The following is a 19525-nucleotide window of genomic DNA, read 5'->3' on the forward strand; positions in this document are numbered from 1 at the left end:
AAAGCTTTATTCCTTCTAATCTGACTGGTTCTAGTTTGAATCAAACCTTCATGTTTTCACATTTTGGTCACTAAGAATTGATCAGGAGCTTAAAAGTTTAAACTCARTTTTATTTATCACTAATTAAGGTTACAGGTTTTGGACACATTTTCTCACTTTCTTACATTGAAGATTCTCCAGGCAGACAGCTGAACAGTGAGTGGAAAGAATGATGTTGTATAAAGTAGACATTAACAAACATGACTTGTATTTTGGGTTCTTGTTACTTTAACTACACATCCCTAAAGTTCTTGTAATAATTTCGTATTTTTCTACATTTTGGCTACAACTCCCCAGATAGTATTTAGTTAGGAGGYGTCTAGTCATTTTTTTAAACATTTTTAAATGGTATCAATAGCTGTTTTCTAACTGTTCTATTCGTTTTCCTTTAGTTATTACGTTTTCTATTGAAATTCACAATTATTCTTATTACTAAAAACATGTCAAGTTGTGTTCATTATTAATTCCACAGACTGTCATCATGCCTGTGTTATTCAGGTATTTTTCTGACTTCCTGCTAGGTAGGTGTTGGCGTCCCCCGACCGGACTCTCACACACACAAGCAGACCTGCCTGCATGAAACGCTCCTGTATCATGGACACATCCTCACCTTCTTATCGGGCAGCAGTTAATCTGAACACTTCCTAAATCTTCCCCTGGTCACGTCATTCTCATCATCCTCCTTCTCCAAGGACAATAACAAAACCCCTGAATCACTAATTCCGCCTTCTTCTCTGCTCTGAATCTGCTCCAGGTCAAAGTTTGTGTAGTAATTAACTAGAGATGTGCCGATCGATCAGCCACCGATCATAATCAGCCGATTTCCGTGAAAAAGTGTATGATCGGTGATCGCCGATCACGATCTCTTGTTGTCAATCACCAAAACGATCACTTCTCAGCCTGCCTGTGCAGCTCAACCCCTCTTTCCTTCACACTGCGCAGGCGGGCGGCAATAAATCCTGTAGTGTGGAACTTTAACACTCTGAGTGAATGGGGAAGTGTGTGTGTTGCAGCAGAAAATTACCTCGGGGTGAAGCACGTCAAAATTCATCAACGCAACGAATCTAATATGGCATTTAAAAAAGCAAACACCTGACGAAGTTTGGCTATATTGAGGCTTAATGCAGGAACAAAGGGACATCCGGAGTGGCCGGTAAAGCAGCGCACAACTACCAACACTCACCTGTATTAGCATCACGGTCAGAAAGTTAAACAAATAACCTGAAAAATAATTGAAGTCTTCAAGCTGCCGGTGTAAGACGCTGGTTCTGCTCTTGCTCTTGGACCGCTACGCGCTACTGGTAGCATTTATTTCACAGACGGAGCGCCGCTCAACCTCCACCCAGCAGTGAACTCTCACACCGAACGTTTGCCTAAAGCTGCAGGACGTAACTTAAACAGTAATAATTTTAGANCGATCACCGATCATGCACTTTTTCACGGAAATCGGCCCGATTATGATCGGTGGCCAATCGATCGGCACACCTYTACTGATCACCAATGAAGCCAATCACCGATTTTTGCCAATCGCCTGAATTGACTGTTAATTTTTCGCTTCAGGTAAAAATGATACCAAGTGATCTGGCAACATTAAAAAAATATCTGGCAATAAATTCCCCTAATTTAGACAAACATGCAAAATACTTGCAGGCACAATACAGCAGCTATTCAGTCAAAAGGACAATCAAACCTGCAATCAGTAAAATAATATTTAAAAGCAAGGCTCCAAGTTCCATAAATTAGTCAAATAAATCTGCCTATATCAAATAATGTCAAGTAATAAAGGAAACATTCAAATGCAGGCTGCATCAAAATAAACAATCCTGAGTTGCTAAATCATMAATTCCTGATGGTGGCCAGCTGATTAATGCTGGTTCTGATTGGTTGTTTCTGACTGTGAGGACTGCAGAACACRGGGAGGAGGCAGAGGAGATCGATTATTTTTCAGAGATCATCTGTCTTATGTTATGTATTAAAACTTTTGCCATCCTRTCTAAAATTATTACTGTTTAAGTTACGTCCTGCAGCTTTAGGCAAACGTTCGGTGTGAGAGTTCACTGCTGGGTGGAGGTTGAGCGGCGCTCCGTCTGTGAAATAAATGCTACCAGTAGCGCGTAGCGGTCCAAGAGCAAGAGCAGAACCAGCGTCTTACACCGGCAGCTTGAAGACTTCAATTATTTTTCAGGTTATTTGTTTAACTTTCTGACCGTGATGCTAATACAGGTGAGTGTTGGTAGTTGTGCGCTGCTTTACCGGCCACTCCGGATGTCCCTTTGTTCCTGCATTAAGCCTCAATATAGCCAAACTTCGTCAGGTGTTTGCTTTTTTAAATGCCATATTAGATTCGTTGCGTTGATGAATTTTGACGTGCTTCACCCCGAGGTAATTTTCTGCTGCAACACACACACTTCCCCATTCACTCAGAGTGTTAAAGTTCCACACTACAGGATTTATTGCCGCCCGCCTGCGCAGTGTGAAGGAAAGAGGGGTTGAGCTGCACAGGCAGGCTGAGAAGTGATCGTTTTGGTGATTGACAACAAGAGATCGTGATCGGCGATCACCGATCATACACTTTTTCACGGAAATCGGCTGATTATGATCGGTGGCCGATCAATCGGCACACCTCTATATTATATTATATAACATATTAACATAGGCTATTTAGCCGCATTTTATGCGGTTTAGTTAATGTTCACCTAGTTGAACCGTGAATCCAGATCCCATCACCAATAAATCCGATAAACGCATCCAACTTTTTCTCCGCAGTGACAAGAATCACTGACTGTGTGACTCCAATAACTTATAATAAATGAAATTAAACTCCACTTAAATTACAAGCACTTCACTGGGGTCTGAACGCACAGCCTCACAAACTCCTCCTGGTCGCTTCTGCAGAGAAATCTGCACTAGTTCAGTCAGTTGGATCTATCTGATCCAAAACAATCAACTGAACTCTGCGAGCTTTTCACCCTGTTCGCGATCCGGGTGTGCGCTTTTACAGTAATTTTTTGTGTGGTTTTGTTTCCCGAATGGACAGATGTAACTGGAGCTGGAAAGAATGGAGATTAATTGTGTCATAGAACGAGTTACACGACCTACTGAATGGTGTGCTCCCATTGTCCCTGTTCTTAAAAAGAGCTCAGGCAAAGCCTGAATCTGTGTWAACTTTACTAAATTAAATAAGTCAATGAAAAGGGAACGCTACATATTGCCCACTCCAGATGAAAAAACCTCTAAACTAAATCGAGCTGCAGTATTTTCCTCTCTTGATGCAGCCAGTGAGTTCTGGCAAATCCTAATACAYACAGAAAGCTGCAGATTAACAACTTTCATCACTCCATTTGGCAGGTACCGTTTCAAGAGGTTACCATTTTTATCATCAGCGCACCTGAGATCTTTCAGTGGAAAATGCTGGAGATATTGGAGTGGCTTGAGGGTGTGGACGTTTTCATGGACGATATTCTGGTATACATGGAGCAACAAAAGACTAACACAACCACTGGCTAGAAAGGGTGCTGCAGCACATCAAACTGGYTGGTCTCAAATTAAACAGGGAAAAATGTTCTTTTGGACAGAGCCAGTTGCGCTTCCTGGGACATGTCATCGACCATCCAGGGGTCAGGCCAGACCCAGAAAAAATGGAAGCTTTTCAGCTGCTATCACCACCTGAGAATTTGCAGGAGCTTAAAACAGTCCTGGGAATTATGAACAACCTTGGGAGGTTTGTTCTCTTCCTTGCCACTGTAATGCAATGAACTGTTGAGGAGTAACAACGTCTGAACCTGGGGCCTTGAGCAGCAGTCAGTATTTGAGAAAATAAAACATGCTGACTACAGCTCCAGTCCTTCCCTTCTAGGACATCCCCAAACCCACAGTAGTTTCAGCAGACACAAGAAGTTATAGGCTGTTCCAGATTCATGGAGAAGAATGGAGGCCGATTATCTACTGCTCCAGAAGCCTCTCAGATGCTGAAACATGCTACACACAGATAGAAAAAGAATGTCCGGCTAGTATTTGGGCTTGTGAGAAGTTTGACAAATATCTTTGTGGTCTGGATCAGTTCAAGCTGGAAACTGATCAAAACCACTGGTGCCATTAGTAAATAACCAGAGCATTGATAATGTTCCCTTGAGGTGTCAGCGTCTTCTCACGARACTTATGAGATACAAACCTGAAGCAGTATTTGTACCAAGAAAAATGCTTGTTGATGCTCTGTCTCGAAGCCCACTGTCACATGACAAAAAAAGAGGGACATGCACACAGAGCTGGACAGTTATGTGGCTCCCATAATCCAAAGCATCCCTGCATCACCATCAAGGATGGACAGTCTTAGAAAGGCCACAGCAGCTGATGGAGGGCTTTAGACTATCGTCAAACATATCAGAAATGGGTGGCCAGAATACAGCAGAAAAGTGCCGGTGAAGATCAGAGCATAAATGAAAGTGAAAAATTAACTTTCAGAAGCTAATGTCTTGGTCATAATAGGTTGCAGAATTGTCATCCCAGAGTCAGAGAAGGCAGAGATCTTCAACAGAATACATGATGGCCATCAGGGGCTCACTAAGTATAGAGAGAGCAAATTMATCTGTTTGGTGGTCTGGTTTCTCTGGAGATCTCAGTAAAGTTGTGATGCAATGTCAGATTTGCCAAGAACAGAAACAAACACAATAGAAGGAATCACTCATTTTCACTCCTTTGCCTGATCGAACATGGAAAAGAATTGGTGTTGACATACATAAAGAACAGTTATCTTATATCAGATTATTACTCTTGATTTTTTGAGGTTTTACACCTGCCATCTACAACCACCAGCCAAAAAATTCAGAGGCTTAAAGCAACCTTTGCTAGGTTTGGAATTCCAGATGAAATTGTGAGCAACAATAGACCCCAGTTCGCCAGTGCAGAATTTCAGCTGACGGCAAGCGAGTTTGATTTTAAACACATCACATCTAGCCCTCACCATTCACAAGGAACTGGTCATGCGCAGAGAGCAATGCAGACTGCAAAGAGGATTTTTCNAAAATTGTTGCCCCCATCTTTCCACTCCATAGATATTTCTCTAGAACTGCCCCTGGTTGAGCGTTACCACTACCCGACAGCTTGATGGAAGCCGAGAGCAGAGGGGCTATTGCAGAGCAGCTGACAGTAAAAAAAGAAAGTATGCTTTTATTTCTTACCATCTTCAAAGTATAGCCTTTAAAACTACACAATAAAATCTGAATATTTTTCCATAAAAACCTTGGTGCTTTGAACGTTAAGTTGAAGTTATACTTCCCAGATATTGACCAGGTTCTCAGCCTTCCAGGACATGGGAAAACCAAAAAAGGTTTAAAAATAAAGCAACTTAAGTTATAATTTAAATAGCATATAACTTGTATTGAGAGCCACTACAATAAATCAATATTTGAGGAATTTTACYAAGTGGAGTCACTCATTAAAACTTGTTTTTATTTAGAGTCTTAAATTTTTGTAAAGGTGGAGCAGATATTAGATCAGTGACAYTTAGGGCTGTTGTAAAGAAATATTTTAGTAATTGAGTAATTATCGATTATTCCTACGATTAATCGGGTAATCGTATAAAAAAAAGATAAAACATTGGTAAATCTAACATAACAGCAGTATTACTATCGCATATCAATCAGTCCAATTTTTCGCATTTGAGCTTCACTAACGATTACTTTTCTGTAGTTTAGAAAATTAGCTTGTAACAATAATAGCTCACTTTCTAAGTTAACTTATTTATTAACTTAGAACAAAGATCGGCAGAGATCGGCTTCATTGGTGATCAGTATCGGAATCGGCAGCAGAAAACCTGATCAGAGCATCCCTATAATTGACACATCGTTCAGTTTGACACATTTTTCTGAATTAGCTTATGTGCTTTTTAGCTTTTTTTTTTTGTAGTTTTGCGGAGGGAAGGGTCGGACCAAGGAGGACTGAGGAAGCTCATTGGATAAGCTCAATGTCCGACAATAAAATTAACCACTGGGCTGTTGCAGTCATAAAAAATATATTTATATACTTTTTTTTGTTTTTATTAAATTATGACAACGTAGGACCGCCAGATATGGACAGTATGTCCATCATTCTGTACTCCAGACAGTCAGTCCTAACCTAGTGAGAGAAGTTCAAACTGAATGCAGCTTTTTTCTCTGTTAAAATTGTCAACCCGCCACAGTGGYGGACGTTGCTCCAATTTACACGCCACTTCATACCTTTACCCACATTTGGCCAGTGGCGGGTGATAATTTCCACCCTGGATGATACTCAGAAAGGATTTTTTTAAAAACTAATTTTAGTTGCCTCTTTATATAAAGTTTACAATGTCTGCGCATGTGCGTCAGTCAAGGGTGTGAATTATAGCTCGTCAAAAAAATACTGGTCAAATATGGAACATATTTGCTAATGCAACCCCTGCTCACAAAATTCAAAATATCTTCTTTTAAATATGATGGATTGTAAGAAAAAAAAAAAACACTTCAAAATCTTTAGATGCCATCTAGAGTAAACTGGATGAGAAGTAGTCATGGTGAGCCCATTTATACATTTTTAACAAGTCGTAATCTGTCAGATTTTACCTTGTTAAAACAAAAAACTCTCTCTTTACAATGAGACATAAAACTCATCTCGTTAAATCAGGAAAGTTTCTCATTAAAACAAGAAACTCGTTTTAACGAGTTTTGCATCTCGTTAAAACAAAGTTTTCTCATTTTTATGAGATGCCGCTCCTGAATTTATNGTAACTGGTAGGGAAGCTCAAATGTGGAAAAAATAGACTGATGTTGATATCCGATAGCAACACTGGTGTTATGGAAGATTTACCAATATTTTATTTCATAAGTTTTTATCCGATTACTCGATTAATCGTAAGAAAAATCTATAGATTACTCGATTACTAAAATAATTGTTTACAACAGCCCTACACCAGTTTTTAAATTGTTAATAGGTCAAGTAAAACCAGAGTTATGCTAAAATAAGTAAACCATATTTTTCCGAATGTCAGAGAAATGTTAAAAACCGTTTTTTCCGGTGATGTGAAAGGGAAAGAGCTTCCAAACATAAAAAAATGAAACGCAACATTAGATTCCTTTGTTTTGGAAATCTCAAATCTTCAATAAATAATGATGGGCTGTATTTTATTGATAAGAAATTAAGTAAAGTTGCGCAAGTAACCGTGAAAGTGAAGCGGTAACAGAGTAGAGGCGCGAATGGAGCAGCGGCAAAAGCAGTGAGATCGCGTAATTAATGCAAAGTTTGGATATTGGAGCGACTGGTGGCATCCATTTCGTAATTTTATTTTAGCTTAGTGGTTTCTGTTGTGTATATAAAGGATTACCTGAAGGATGAATGCGCAGCAGGCAGCGGCGCTCTGTTTTGAGCTGGAAGACGAAGAGGAGAAATCCGCAGCCAGAGTCCGCGGCACACTGAGGATTGCCATGATGACAATGGCTGATCGATCATTCTTATTAGCAACTGACAAAGAGTATCAGAGACTGAGAGTACGATGAGATCCTGGCAGCCTGAGAGGCAGCTACTCAGAGAGTAGCTACCATTACCCTGCGCAGCTGCAAGGAGTCGATCACTACGGGGTGAGGCAGAGCCACTCCCCGAGCAGCTAGAAGTAAACAACTTACAGCTACGGCTAACTCCGGGAGCCAAGGTAGAAGAGCCTTTTCCCAATAGTCCAAGAGACTTTACTCCCTCCCAGCACCCACACATTTTTTAGCATCTTGTTTTGACCTATAATGTTTTGTCAAAAATTGTATAACTGCCTTCATTTTCATGCTAATGTTATAAAACTGTGTTGCTTGCAATATTTCTACATCACTTAAAAAATTTACAGTGTATATTGTCATTCTAAATTATAAAAAACCATTCATATTTGAGCGTTTCACAGTAAAAAAATTACAATTTTTCCAAATCAGATTTTGGTTTTCTGTGACTCAAGGTCCAAAATGCAGCCACAGTATTTCCAAAAGAAAAACATAAGTGCAATCATTTGCAAATTGAGAGTCTACAGAGGTTGATAATCTCCCCACTCAGCTCCCGGATCACTGTTGAAACTTTTGAGTTTTATGTCAAATCCACATGAATTAAATGACAAAAACTAATTTCTCACTGCATCTTTGGTTCATTTTGTCCAGCTGTAGATTCTAAGTCTCTGTCCAATCAGATTTTGTGTTGTTGATGTTTTTAATCAGTTTTCAGTTAATTAAATCTAAGTCTATAGAACACAAAATATCACTAAAAACACTGTCCCTCGAAAATCTTTCAGAAAATTGTTGAAGTGCATTGAATCGTATCGCCTGCCAAATACCGGGATATGTCAGTGATCAGAATATCGTATATTGTATTGTGAGATTATTGTATCNGTTCTACATAATTACTCCGCTCAGTCAGAAACAGCCACTCATAACTAGCAGTAATCAGCTAGCCGCCATGCTATCAGGAAGTTTTCATTCAGTAACTCAGGATTGTTTAATAGATCCTGTTTCTGCCTTTGAATGTTAAGTTTTATACTTGAATATTTTGGCAATGTTGAGAGGTTTTATTTTGACTCTTTGCATTATTTAGCCTCTTCAGAGCCTCCATATGTTWTCAGTCTGTTAAAGATAGTATTACTGATAACAGTACAATTTGCACAATGCTTGTTTTGATTAGTTTTTTTCTTGGACAAAGTTATTAAAAACTATTTTTTGTCTAAATTAAGGTGAATTAATGGTTCCTTTTTCCACATAAATGTAACCGGTATTGCTTTTGATTAAAAAAATAATTATGTGATCGGTATCGGTGATCGGCCCTCATGGGTGATCGGAATCGGTATTGGCAGGAAAAAACCTGATCGGCGCATCTCTACTTCAAATATATTTTCTTTTCCACTATGTTGGTTGCATGCTGTAGAAATGAAAGAAATATATATTCTTATAGTCAGAAATGCTCAGCAAAAAGACAATCTATCCATTTTTGAACATCATTGTTTCTCATATAACACTATCCATGTTTTCATCAACATTTTATGATGTGTATTTAAGTACCAAAATTAGAAAAGATTTATGGAAAAGGCAAAAAAAAAAAACTAAGTGAAATTCACCATGGAATATTTGTTTTCCCTGATAAACTCTATTATTGAGGGTCTTTATGTCATAAACAACAATTAGCATTTRAATCCCAACCCGGGTTCAAGCGTTGGCAAGAAAAGGGGTGCGGGTTTAGAGTCCCCCAGTTGTTTGAAAAGGGGTGTGGGTTGCAGTCCCCCTTTTTTATTTCAGCAGGAAATGTTATGTTTTTGATTGTTTATTCAATGTTGCATGACTGTGTTTTTGTGTTTAATGATGTAAAGCACTTTGTAATGCCTTGCTGCTGAAATGTGCTATAGAAATAAAATTTGATTGATTTGATTGATTGAATGTCTGTGCGAATTTTGACATTTTTGTGCAGTTCTTGTAATTCGGCATTATTTGGCCTAAAACTAAAACCTTCTCTTTACTGGCCTCTTCAGTCAAACAGTTCTTAAACAGCTGAATTTCTCTTGGTTCCACTCACTTTGTTGGAAATTTTAAAAACTTATGCTTTCAGATGGGTATTAGTTTCACTTTAATTTTCCAAAGAGAAGTAGATTGATATTGTCAAATGTGTTCTGATGAAACCCAGGGTTTCTCATCTATTAGTGGATCTAGGTCTAATGGAAACGTGAAACTGAAAAATTATAAAGTTCAAACCTCTAAGCACGTAGGGGAGGACTCATCATTTCTCTGAGATGTGTGGTCCATGCCAGTTTGGCACATGCACCAAGCACCAAGCAAACAAGATAAAACCCTGTGTCTGTGTGCGTATCACTTAAAAGAAAACCATGTGGAGAAGGGGGGTCATATGACCAAAATCCAAGATGGTGGCACAGTGAATAGCTCCTAGGACAGTGTTCAAAATTTCCTTTTAAAAACCCCTGTAAGGCTCAAAATATATGACACTGATATGTCTAAAGCAGTGGTCCCCAAACTACGGCCCGCGGGCCAGATCCGGCCCGCCTCCACATTTGGTCCGGCCCCCTGAACAATACCAAGGAGCATTCAGATTTTTTTTCATATGCTGTATTTTCCGGTTTAACCACCAGGGGGCTCTTTAGCAGGAAGAGTGTCCTGTAAACTGAGGGTGTTTTGTTTTGCATGGCGCATTGCTGCCATCTGTTGGACTTTTAGGGAACTGCTNCACGGTATAGGGGGGAAAAGTTAAAATCTATCTGATATGAAATGGTTCATTCATGCTTAGCGCACTTGACTGTGACAGTGTTCAGTCAGTAGAAGACCAGAACGACTGTGGCAGTTACTATGCCGTCAAGAAAAATAATTCAGTCAGGTTCTCCAAAAAATAGAGATAAGAGAGGGAAAAAGACAAGAGTGTCAATTTGTAACACAGTTTTGCTCCGAGAGGCGAGTAGACTGCGTGAGATTATCAACCAYTTAGCATAATTAGCTTAGCTACAGACTATTGTTTACCTCCATTTCACTAGCATTTAATGAATTAAGGAAATAAAAGTTTCCAACATATTCATATATTTAACTTGTCCCTGTACCTTTTACCACACTTAACAGATGAGTCAGTCAGCAGCAGCTCTAACCCACGTCCGTCCTGACCTGTCCTCTCCTAACTGAAATTAATGCTGCAGTATGTATATTTTATATATATATTTTTTTTACATATTTGTTAAAACTGTAATTATGTTGTAACAGTATAGGATGAGAGATAATCKGTGAAACATTTCCTCTGCCTTCTCCCAGTGCTATCTAGAAACAACCAATCAGAAGCAGGAGGCGGGTTTTAGCGCYGTCAGTCAAAATCTCATGTGGCTGCTCATCCTCCCTCCCCCTTGCTCTGTGCTACAGCTAGCATAGCCTGTTGTAAATGCTGAGTTTAGCTAGCATAGCTACCAATGATGGCAGATAAACTGTTTTCCTGTAATAAGTTTTTTCTCTGCCATTAGAACATTTAGCAGTGAATGAATGAGCTTGATTGACAGTGCTAAGACACTTCTAATGGTTCTGATTGGTTGTTTTGGCTGGAATGTTGTAGTACTTTAGCCAGCAATAGTAGCTCAGGGAGGAGGTGGAGGAGATTGATATTTTCATAGATTATCTGTTTCATAGCAAACTATCATATGATGACAGCTTTTACAAATATGGAGAAGCTTGAATAAAATGCAACTACATAGCATTTTTTGAGAAGTCTGGATTGCTTTATTTATACTTTGCACGTTGTCTACAATTGTTGCTGGTGGGGAGAGACATTTCAGTGATCTAAAAGTAATAGAAAAAATTAAGCAACCTATTTGCATTCTGTCTGCGGACTATTGCATGTAAAATTCACTAGCAGTAAATATTGTGCTAGTGTCAGTCTTGGACAAAAGAAAGCAAGGCAATTGTAAGACTTTAAAATTGCGACGCTTTTTATGGGTCAAATAGACTCAAAAAATTGTAACAGTGCAGGGGGCCCAATCTAATWTTTTGTCATGGGGCCCAAGATTCCTGGCGGCGCCCCTGAGGCGGAGCCATCAACTCAGACCTTCTACTAATCTAGTGTTTTCATTATCGGCAGGACAAAAACAGGTAGAGGAAAGCTGGCATCAACTGCAGGGCAAGAGGAAAGATGCTCAATACAAATCTGCTATGATTATAAAGGGCAGCTTAGGGCTAACTGGCTAAAACTCAAGTGTCAAGTCAGAYGAACATTCAACAGAAGCCCAYTTAACATAAAACAGCTGGTTGCATCGATAAGTTCTCCTAAATCTGTTATTTCTATTAAGTCTTAATGTAAGACAAACTTCCACAAATCAGTGCACAAAACTGAGTAACTTCATCCTCAACTTCAAACAATACATGTCACTAATCTTATTTGGAAGTCAACAGTTTTCGCTTCGGCCTGTCCAACCGTTTGTTTTGATGGTACAGCTAACCGTCGTTAGCTGCTATGCTAACGCTACCTGATCAAATATCACCGAGTTAACTCAGGTCGTCTCCCCAAAGCAGACGCAACTAAGAAGCGAGTTAGCGTCTCACACACGGGTTCTCCTCATTTGTAAATGACAGTAAGAATTGAATTTACCTTTGGGCGGGAGGCCTGGGAAAACAGCCGGGGCCTCTGGATGCTGATGGCTCAGCTGACAAAAAGCAGTCGGAGACAGCGGTGCGCCCTGCTGCAGCTGCGCCGCTTCACCCGCTCACATTCCCCGCTCCTCTGAGGCAGTTGCCTGCCGCCCCGGCTCACCGTTTGAATRCCGCTCTGACGGAGTCACATTCCCATAAACAGGTCCTAAAAGTTACCGAGGTGCTGTTTTCATTCCTTTGTGGTCCCCGTTGTCTTCTATGTGCTATATTTTACCCCCACAATGCAACGCGCAACCCACACTGTGTCATACTGGAAGAAACAGGAAGTGTCACATTTGGCGACACAAGCGTCACCTCGGAAACCGAAACACTTCCGCTTCATTCCTACAGTCTGAACGGTCTCAGCGTGAGATCAGATCGGATAGTTCAAAATGGGTTGAACTATTAATACTGTTTTCCTTTCAASAGAGTTACATTTAGTTTATTTTTTATTTTTCGTAGATCCGTAGGATAGAACTGAAATTAAAGCTGCCAGCTGTGTTTGAGGCCTCGAAGCTCAGCGACGCTCCGATGTTTTATCAGATCATCANGAATTAAAATAAAATACAAAGGAAAGAGCAAAAGAAGATAAAGCTAATGTTGATTCAAAGTAAATAATCTAGAAACTCATATTCAGGGTTGGTAGATAAGTATAAGCAAGTATCCTCTGGTCTAATTTCTTTTCTGGTTTGGAAGAATAGGAGTTTGAAAAGTAGTTGCTAAGGTAGGTTTTCTGGATTCTAAGTTCTAATCCCTGTTCTGGGTTGCTAAATAAAGCCCCTTTTCGCACTGCAGTGTCCGGACACTGCCCAGCTCCATTCGACCCAGTTCTATTGGTGCTATGGCCCTGGTCGTTGTGCGTTGAGCAGGATACGTCACATAAATCGACTTGTTGCTATAGCTACCGAGGCGATCTCCCCAGMGACCGCAGAACAATTTTCTTCTTGAGTCTCCCGTCCTGTTTTTCTGTATGTGCTCATGAGCGTGAAAGCTGAGGGAAACATTTACCTCAGTTTTACATTTAACGGAAAAAAAATCTCATCTGAATGTCGTCTCTGAGCTGGACTCGCAGCCAGCTGAACTACCGCTGCGGCAGGCAGGATTTTCCGGCTGGAGCAACGCGAGATGCGGAAATCCCCTCGTTCATAGCCTGGCCGACTTCCTGATCGGTTCAATTGGAGAAATGTTATTTACCTTTACCATTGAAATGTTTGGCTGAAGAGGTGATTGTAATCTTACTGTAGGGTAAAAATGTATTATGACGRGAATTTATTGATGCAACATATTGAAATGACAGCAATCGAGAAAGTCTAGTGCTCCTGTGATCCAGAGATCTGGTCTTTATTCCGCCCCCGCAGCCAATGAACCAGCGGGGGCTAACTCCAAACAGGCCCAGTCTGGCCGGCCCGATTGGAACCGCAGCTCTCGGGGTTCCAGGGAGCCGGGTGGTACCAGGCTGGAAGTGCTAATGCAAAAACGATCGGGTCGACCTGGGTCCAGCTGTGCAGTGCAAAAGGGGCTTTAGTGTAAGTGAATAAGTATCCCTGTGGACTTCTGGGATGCTTGATAAGTGTAAGTATCCTCTGCACTTTCTAAGTATGCTCTAAATTTGTAAAGGTAATGAGTACTCCACAGTTTCAGAGTAATAATAAAACCTAAGTGTTTCTGTTTGGAAGAATTTTTTCTGTATTCTAACTTTGTTCTAATTCCTTTTCTGGGTTGCAGTAATAGGAGTCTCTCTGCAATAGTCAGTACTCTACAGTTTCTAAAATATAAGCTAAAGAGTGACTAATAAACTAGAGTCTCTGNATTATTTTTATATATATACATACCATTTTGGGGGCCCTAGAAAAGTATTTAATGACATTAAATTTTAATCATTTATCTTTGATTAAGAGCTCTACTCATTTATCTTATGATACAGGTTAATATTTAGTCAAAGTAGTGCTACAGTCCACCTCYATCTTCTCCACAGTCTACAGAGCACAACTGTTCCTGTTTCCATCACCATGGTTTTTTCAACATATTGTTTCCTAAAACTATAACTTAAATCCTTCCTTCATGACTTCATTGTCTTGAAATCAACTTGCCACATTTGTTGGTTTTCATTTACCTGTATAATTCAATTAATTTAAAAAATGCTTTATCCCAAAGGGAAATTTAATGTTGTAACTTATGTTTCATTAAAAATGTGTTGTAGAAGCTCATGGCTGTTAACAGGAATGTTCTCCTGCAGCAATCTGTTACTACAGCTCTGCAGAAGCCTCTGACTGAAGACACTTTGTTTTATAACTGCCTGATAAAGAAGATGCTCCGGAGGGTCCAAAGCATCCATCTTGTTTGCCCATTACAATGAATGGAAGAGACGGTTTGAACTTCCTCATTTTTGTCCCTGGCACCTCTTTTTTGTGGATGCAGTTGAGGTTTTATTTGCGCTTTTGCGATGTTGTCAAGTTTTTTTTTGTTTTTTTCCCGGTTTGGTTTACTGTGTGATCCCCACTTGAAAGGGATCGTTTCCACTGTGATCTTTGAACTGGATTTCACTCAGAGACTTTAATTTCATTGACTCATCTTTATTTTCATGATGGTCCACATAGCTCAAATCTCAATAGCTCAATAGCCCATAGRTGAAAAACCTCAAAAGAAACAGAAACACATATATTACATTCTGAATTTAACAAGGTAAATACATTGTGAAATCAAACTTCTACCCTTTCAAACCAATTATATCAAAAGAATAATAAATAGAAAATATTTTATAGTAAATTCAGCAGCAATAAATAAATTAGCATTTTTATCAATATTTGTTAAATACCCTCACAAACATTACAACCAACATTTCCTTTTTCTTTCTACTTTAACCAATAAACACCAAGTGTATTTACCTTCTTTTTACTTTTTTTCTTTTCAACCTAGTAACTTGACCTCAACAAGACTAAACAACTTAATACAACAAACAATTCAGCATGAGCAGCAGCATTGAGCCTCACCAGCCGTCTTTCACAGCTTGTTGAAACTTTCACAGTTCTGAGCTTAAATGCTCCAGCACTGTTTGCATCTCATGCTCTCAAACCAGGACTGACAAGTCAGTCACACCAAAAGTAGCTGCACTCTGATTGCTAGGAGGTTGAAGATTGAGTCCACCTGGTTCTCCTYACCGACAGGCAGAAAGGAGCTGCAGAAAGTTGCAGGGGAGACAGAGGGGAGTGGTTACCTAGCAACTCACCAGAACAGATGTTAATCAGCTTCCTCAAGTTGGACAACACTTTATTGATATTATTATTTTAAGTGTAAAGAAATTGTTTGGACTAGAAATTACACACAATATTCTTGGTAAAACTTTGTTAGTGTTGGCAAAGTCTTAAACTACTTCATCATACAGAAATGTGGTGAAAAGTTTAAACACACATTTCCTAAGACTGGATGTACATTTACTGTCTACAAAGTAGAAGAAATGTGAACTAACTTACCAAATGACTCAAAGAGAAAAGCTAATGCTTCACTGGTGGTAAGCAGAGCCCTGTTTCTCATGTGGTGTGTCATCTTTGTATGTGGCAGCAAAAATGCCTAAGTTAAAAAGATGACTTAGACAGACAGTGATTTTGGACTCTAACAAGAGTTCTGATGGGCTGAAGACATCGGTAATAAGACAGGATGATGCAGCAGAGGGATGAGAGTAAAGGTAGGCATGTATCTCAATTTTGCCAAAAAATGTCTTAGGCAATTAGGCTTCTTTGATAAAACGGTGATAATCAGATGGTGATTTTCACTAGTGACACATAAACAAGAAAGTTCGGGTTTGGGCTCATTTACTCACACTCATATTCTTCCACGTTAGTTTGAAACTGAGGCTTTCTTGAATATGTGGAGGACAAGATTTAAGCTGTCCTTTTTCACAGCTTTTCCTTTTAGAGCTGTGGATTTCTGCGGCTGCTTCAGAGGAACCTTGAGGCTCTTGGCTGCTTCTCTGCTAAATATTTCAGTTTATGTAGGCAGTCATCTGGTAGCTTTGAAGCTCTGTCACACTCCTTTCATTTTAGATGATGGACTGAACAAATGCAAGATGTTCAAAACTCTGCTTTAAACTTCTCTATGATTTTGATCTGTCTGCTGTTTTCCAGACTTTACTTACAACTTACAAAAAATACACAGAGGTGGAATGTTCTTCTGGTAATTAGGTCAATTTGAGTTATTAGAGGACTATGGATGGAAATTAACATTATGCTAAATCTGGTATATTTACAGTCATTAATATGCACAGCCCCATTAAAATAAAATGAATCAATCAGCTAATCAAGAGAAGTTGAACCAGTATGTATGCAACACTTTCAAGATTTTTACTTTCAAAACAAACATGTCTGGTTTTCTTTCACTTTACTGCTACGCTACAGTTTGTGTCGCTCTGTCTTCAAAACATTGAAGCTCATGGCTTAACGTGACAAAATCTGATTACTTTCATGGGGTCCGGTATGGTTTTACCTGGGGTTTTCCTTTACTCGTGTGCAGAGAGGAGGCATTTGTTAACATAAAAGTGTTTATTTGACCATTTTATGAAAAAACAAAAAATGAACAATATTCAAAGACAGCAGCATATACCATGATAATGACATAATCAAAGTAAAAACTTTACAAAAATAAACAGCTTAGAAAGCTGTAACAATACTTTAGTATTATCCTTCATTGAAGGAATATTAGCCTTATATCCCATTTCTTTTATCTTATATTATACTGTAAGTTAACAAAATAAATGAATACATCAAATATACATACAGGAGTTAGAAATGACCACAAAGTCTGAAAGCAAATTAAATTATCAGTACATATATCATGTTTATCACTTAGCACTATAAGACATAAAGGAACTGAAAAAAAGATTTGTTGTTGCAATAAATATTTTATCGCTGCTCAAACTACAAAACAGAGGATGTCTTGTCTGTGTAAAAAAGATTACACATTTCACACGATGTTTAAATGGAACAAATTCATGTTTTGATCATTTCAGCTTCTGTGGCTTTGGACTACATCTGTCTTCTTTGGTGAAAACTCAGAATGAATAAAAAACAATCAACTAGAAGAACACTGAAAACATAATCCACAATATAATAACTTGCAGAAAAGTTTTTTATTTTTTTCAGTGGAAGTCTTTTAGTGCAAGCCCTAAGCACTGTTCATAACTGTTCAGTTATGAACAGTGAATTTTTGTTTTTCATTGACTTTTTTCTTTTATAATTATACTGCATTTTCTACCAGAAACAGAGTCATGAACAATCTTTTTGTACCTTTATAGTTTTAGTTATTCTTCACCAATTGTGTAAGAGTTTGTACCTACAGGGTGATGGTGAGGGTGGGAAGATAAGAAATGTTAAAATAATGCAGTTTTATGATTCTCTTGAATAATTTCTATCAACAGGAAAGCATTTATTCAATGGTTGACCAGAGGTTACAATTTCACACATTTCATAAAAGCTAATAGGCAAAAATATGGATAACTGCAAAAATATGGCCAGATGAAAAGTTTTCAGGAGATAATATGAAATTACAAAATTACATTAAATTAAACATGAGATCTGAGCATTTTTATTACCATCTTCATAGAAAATATGGATGCAGTGGTTTATCAATGAGGGTATAAAATGGATGGTTTTGAAAGAACTGACATCATCATCTTGGTGAATTCACTCAGATCTGATTTTAATCAAGATGAACACTTTTCCCAAAGGCTTACATAGCCTCATGTCTTAATCGTTCAATCAAAGTTCTCCAGGATATACAGACTCTGTTGGCTCTTGCTAATGTTTTGGACTCACAGTGGCACCTAAATCTAGAAAACAAATGGCAAAGTATGGCAAATTTATTCCTGAAGTTAATTCTTTGCTTTTAAAACTCATTCTAGAGAAAGCACACACTACATCAAACACTAGCATTTACACATAGCATCACATGTGCATCCTGAGGTAGATCTTCACTGTTCCCAATCTTAATAGTGGATGTCAAATGCTAACAAAAGACAAATTATAATGGGACCAGGAATATCAACATACAAGTTCATCCAACCCCCTTCAATCATGCTCATATCTCAGAAATAATTCTTAGGAATAAAACCAAGGCAGTTTTAGATTTTAGTTGTTTGTCATTTCTTTTTAGTCAAAAGTTGAAGACTTTTCTCTAAAATTTAGAGTCCAGGTCCTTTTGTTCCAAAATGTCTGCTGCTGGTGTTCCCATCCAGGATTTGTATGTGCACTCTGACCAAAAAACAAAAAAAAAGACTGTTCATTGTAATCATGTTTTTCATGAGCAGTCATGGTTGTTACATTGCCCAGAGACTGGCTCTGGGATTTTATTTGGATCACACATCTCTGGTTCAACAGTCTTCCCTGTGTAGTCTATGCAGAACACACTGCGGCGGCGCTCACCCTGACCGCAAGTTCGTGAGCAGGCAGACCAAGGACCCATCTGCCAGATAGGACACGGTACATCTCCGCAAGGCCGGATGTCTGTGGGCTTCAGCTCCCTGTCGCATTGGCTGGAGAAGAAGCCGTCACCGTCTCTGCATTCGACGCTCCTCCTGGACCACCCAGAGCCACAGCTCTTGGAGCACTCAGACCACTCTCCCAGCACCCAGTCAGAGACATCGCTGATCATATGTAGAGACAAGTACAAGCCCTTTTTCTCTTTAGATTTGCTAAACGCCGTGTCCTTAGGGATGAAAAAGGTATATTTGATCTTGGGGGGATTGACACCCCCTCCTGTGGCCAGGACCTGGATGGTTATGGCTTCCTTCAGCTGCCTGAAGCTCTGGATCCTCTCTAATGTGGTGGAGGAGCCGCTGTACTTCAGCACAGCGCCCAGTATGGGAATGTCCTGCTCCACTGTGGATACGGAAAAGTTACCATTGAGGATGTAAGCTCCATTTTCTCGCTTCACAGCCAGGTAGTTCCCATCATGCTTGATTCCTCGATGGCTCCTCTGCTTGATGTCAATGTTGGTGGCACCAATGGGAATAGTGACAATGTCACTGTAGCCATAGCTAATAGAGCAAAAAGGAAAAGCCTTTAGGTCGCACTCTCACTTGCTAAATTTGTGTTTCATCAACATCAGGTGCTAAGAAAGTTTGGTGAAACTTTATAATAACTACACTTTATTTAGCCATATTGAACTCCTAATAAAAAGTTAATTAACCTTGAAAACAACATTAATTAAGAATGATTTATACTTAATAAGCTATAAATTAACACATTTATGAATCCTTTACCTACAATGACTAATTACTCCCAAAACCAACACACTCAATGTTTATTCATGAATAAAATTGAGTATTAACTATTTATTATTGGCTATTTACGGCTAAG

The 19525-nt window shown here is 39.1% G+C and overlaps 2 protein-coding genes across 6 annotated transcripts in view; both read right to left on the reverse strand.

Moving 5' to 3' along the window:
- Nucleotides 1–12720, reverse strand: part of zbtb44 (zinc finger and BTB domain containing 44) — a 65464-nt gene extending 52744 nt beyond the window's left edge. For 3 of the 4 annotated variants that reach the window (XM_008425248.2, XM_017308271.1, XM_008425247.2), the window contains exon 1: nucleotides 12136–12720. The gene's annotated coding sequence lies outside the window, so the exon portion shown is untranslated. The remainder of the gene's footprint in view (nucleotides 1–12135) is intronic. The other variant, XM_008425249.2, reaches the window with a different exon arrangement.
- Nucleotides 12721–16735: 4015 nt separating this feature from the next.
- The window catches only part of LOC103474364 (A disintegrin and metalloproteinase with thrombospondin motifs 8), a 62589-nt gene continuing 59799 nt past the window's right edge, over nucleotides 16736–19525 (reverse strand). For both annotated transcript variants that reach the window (XM_008425251.2, XM_008425250.2), the window contains exon 9: nucleotides 16736–19203. In XM_008425251.2, the coding sequence (XP_008423473.1) occupies nucleotides 18465–19203 (739 nt within the window). In that variant the 3' untranslated portion in view covers nucleotides 16736–18464. The remainder of the gene's footprint in view (nucleotides 19204–19525) is intronic.

Source organism: Poecilia reticulata, linkage group LG13, assembly GCF_000633615.1.
Source record: "Poecilia reticulata strain Guanapo linkage group LG13, Guppy_female_1.0+MT, whole genome shotgun sequence".
Lineage (NCBI taxonomy): Eukaryota > Metazoa > Chordata > Actinopteri > Cyprinodontiformes > Poeciliidae > Poecilia > Poecilia reticulata.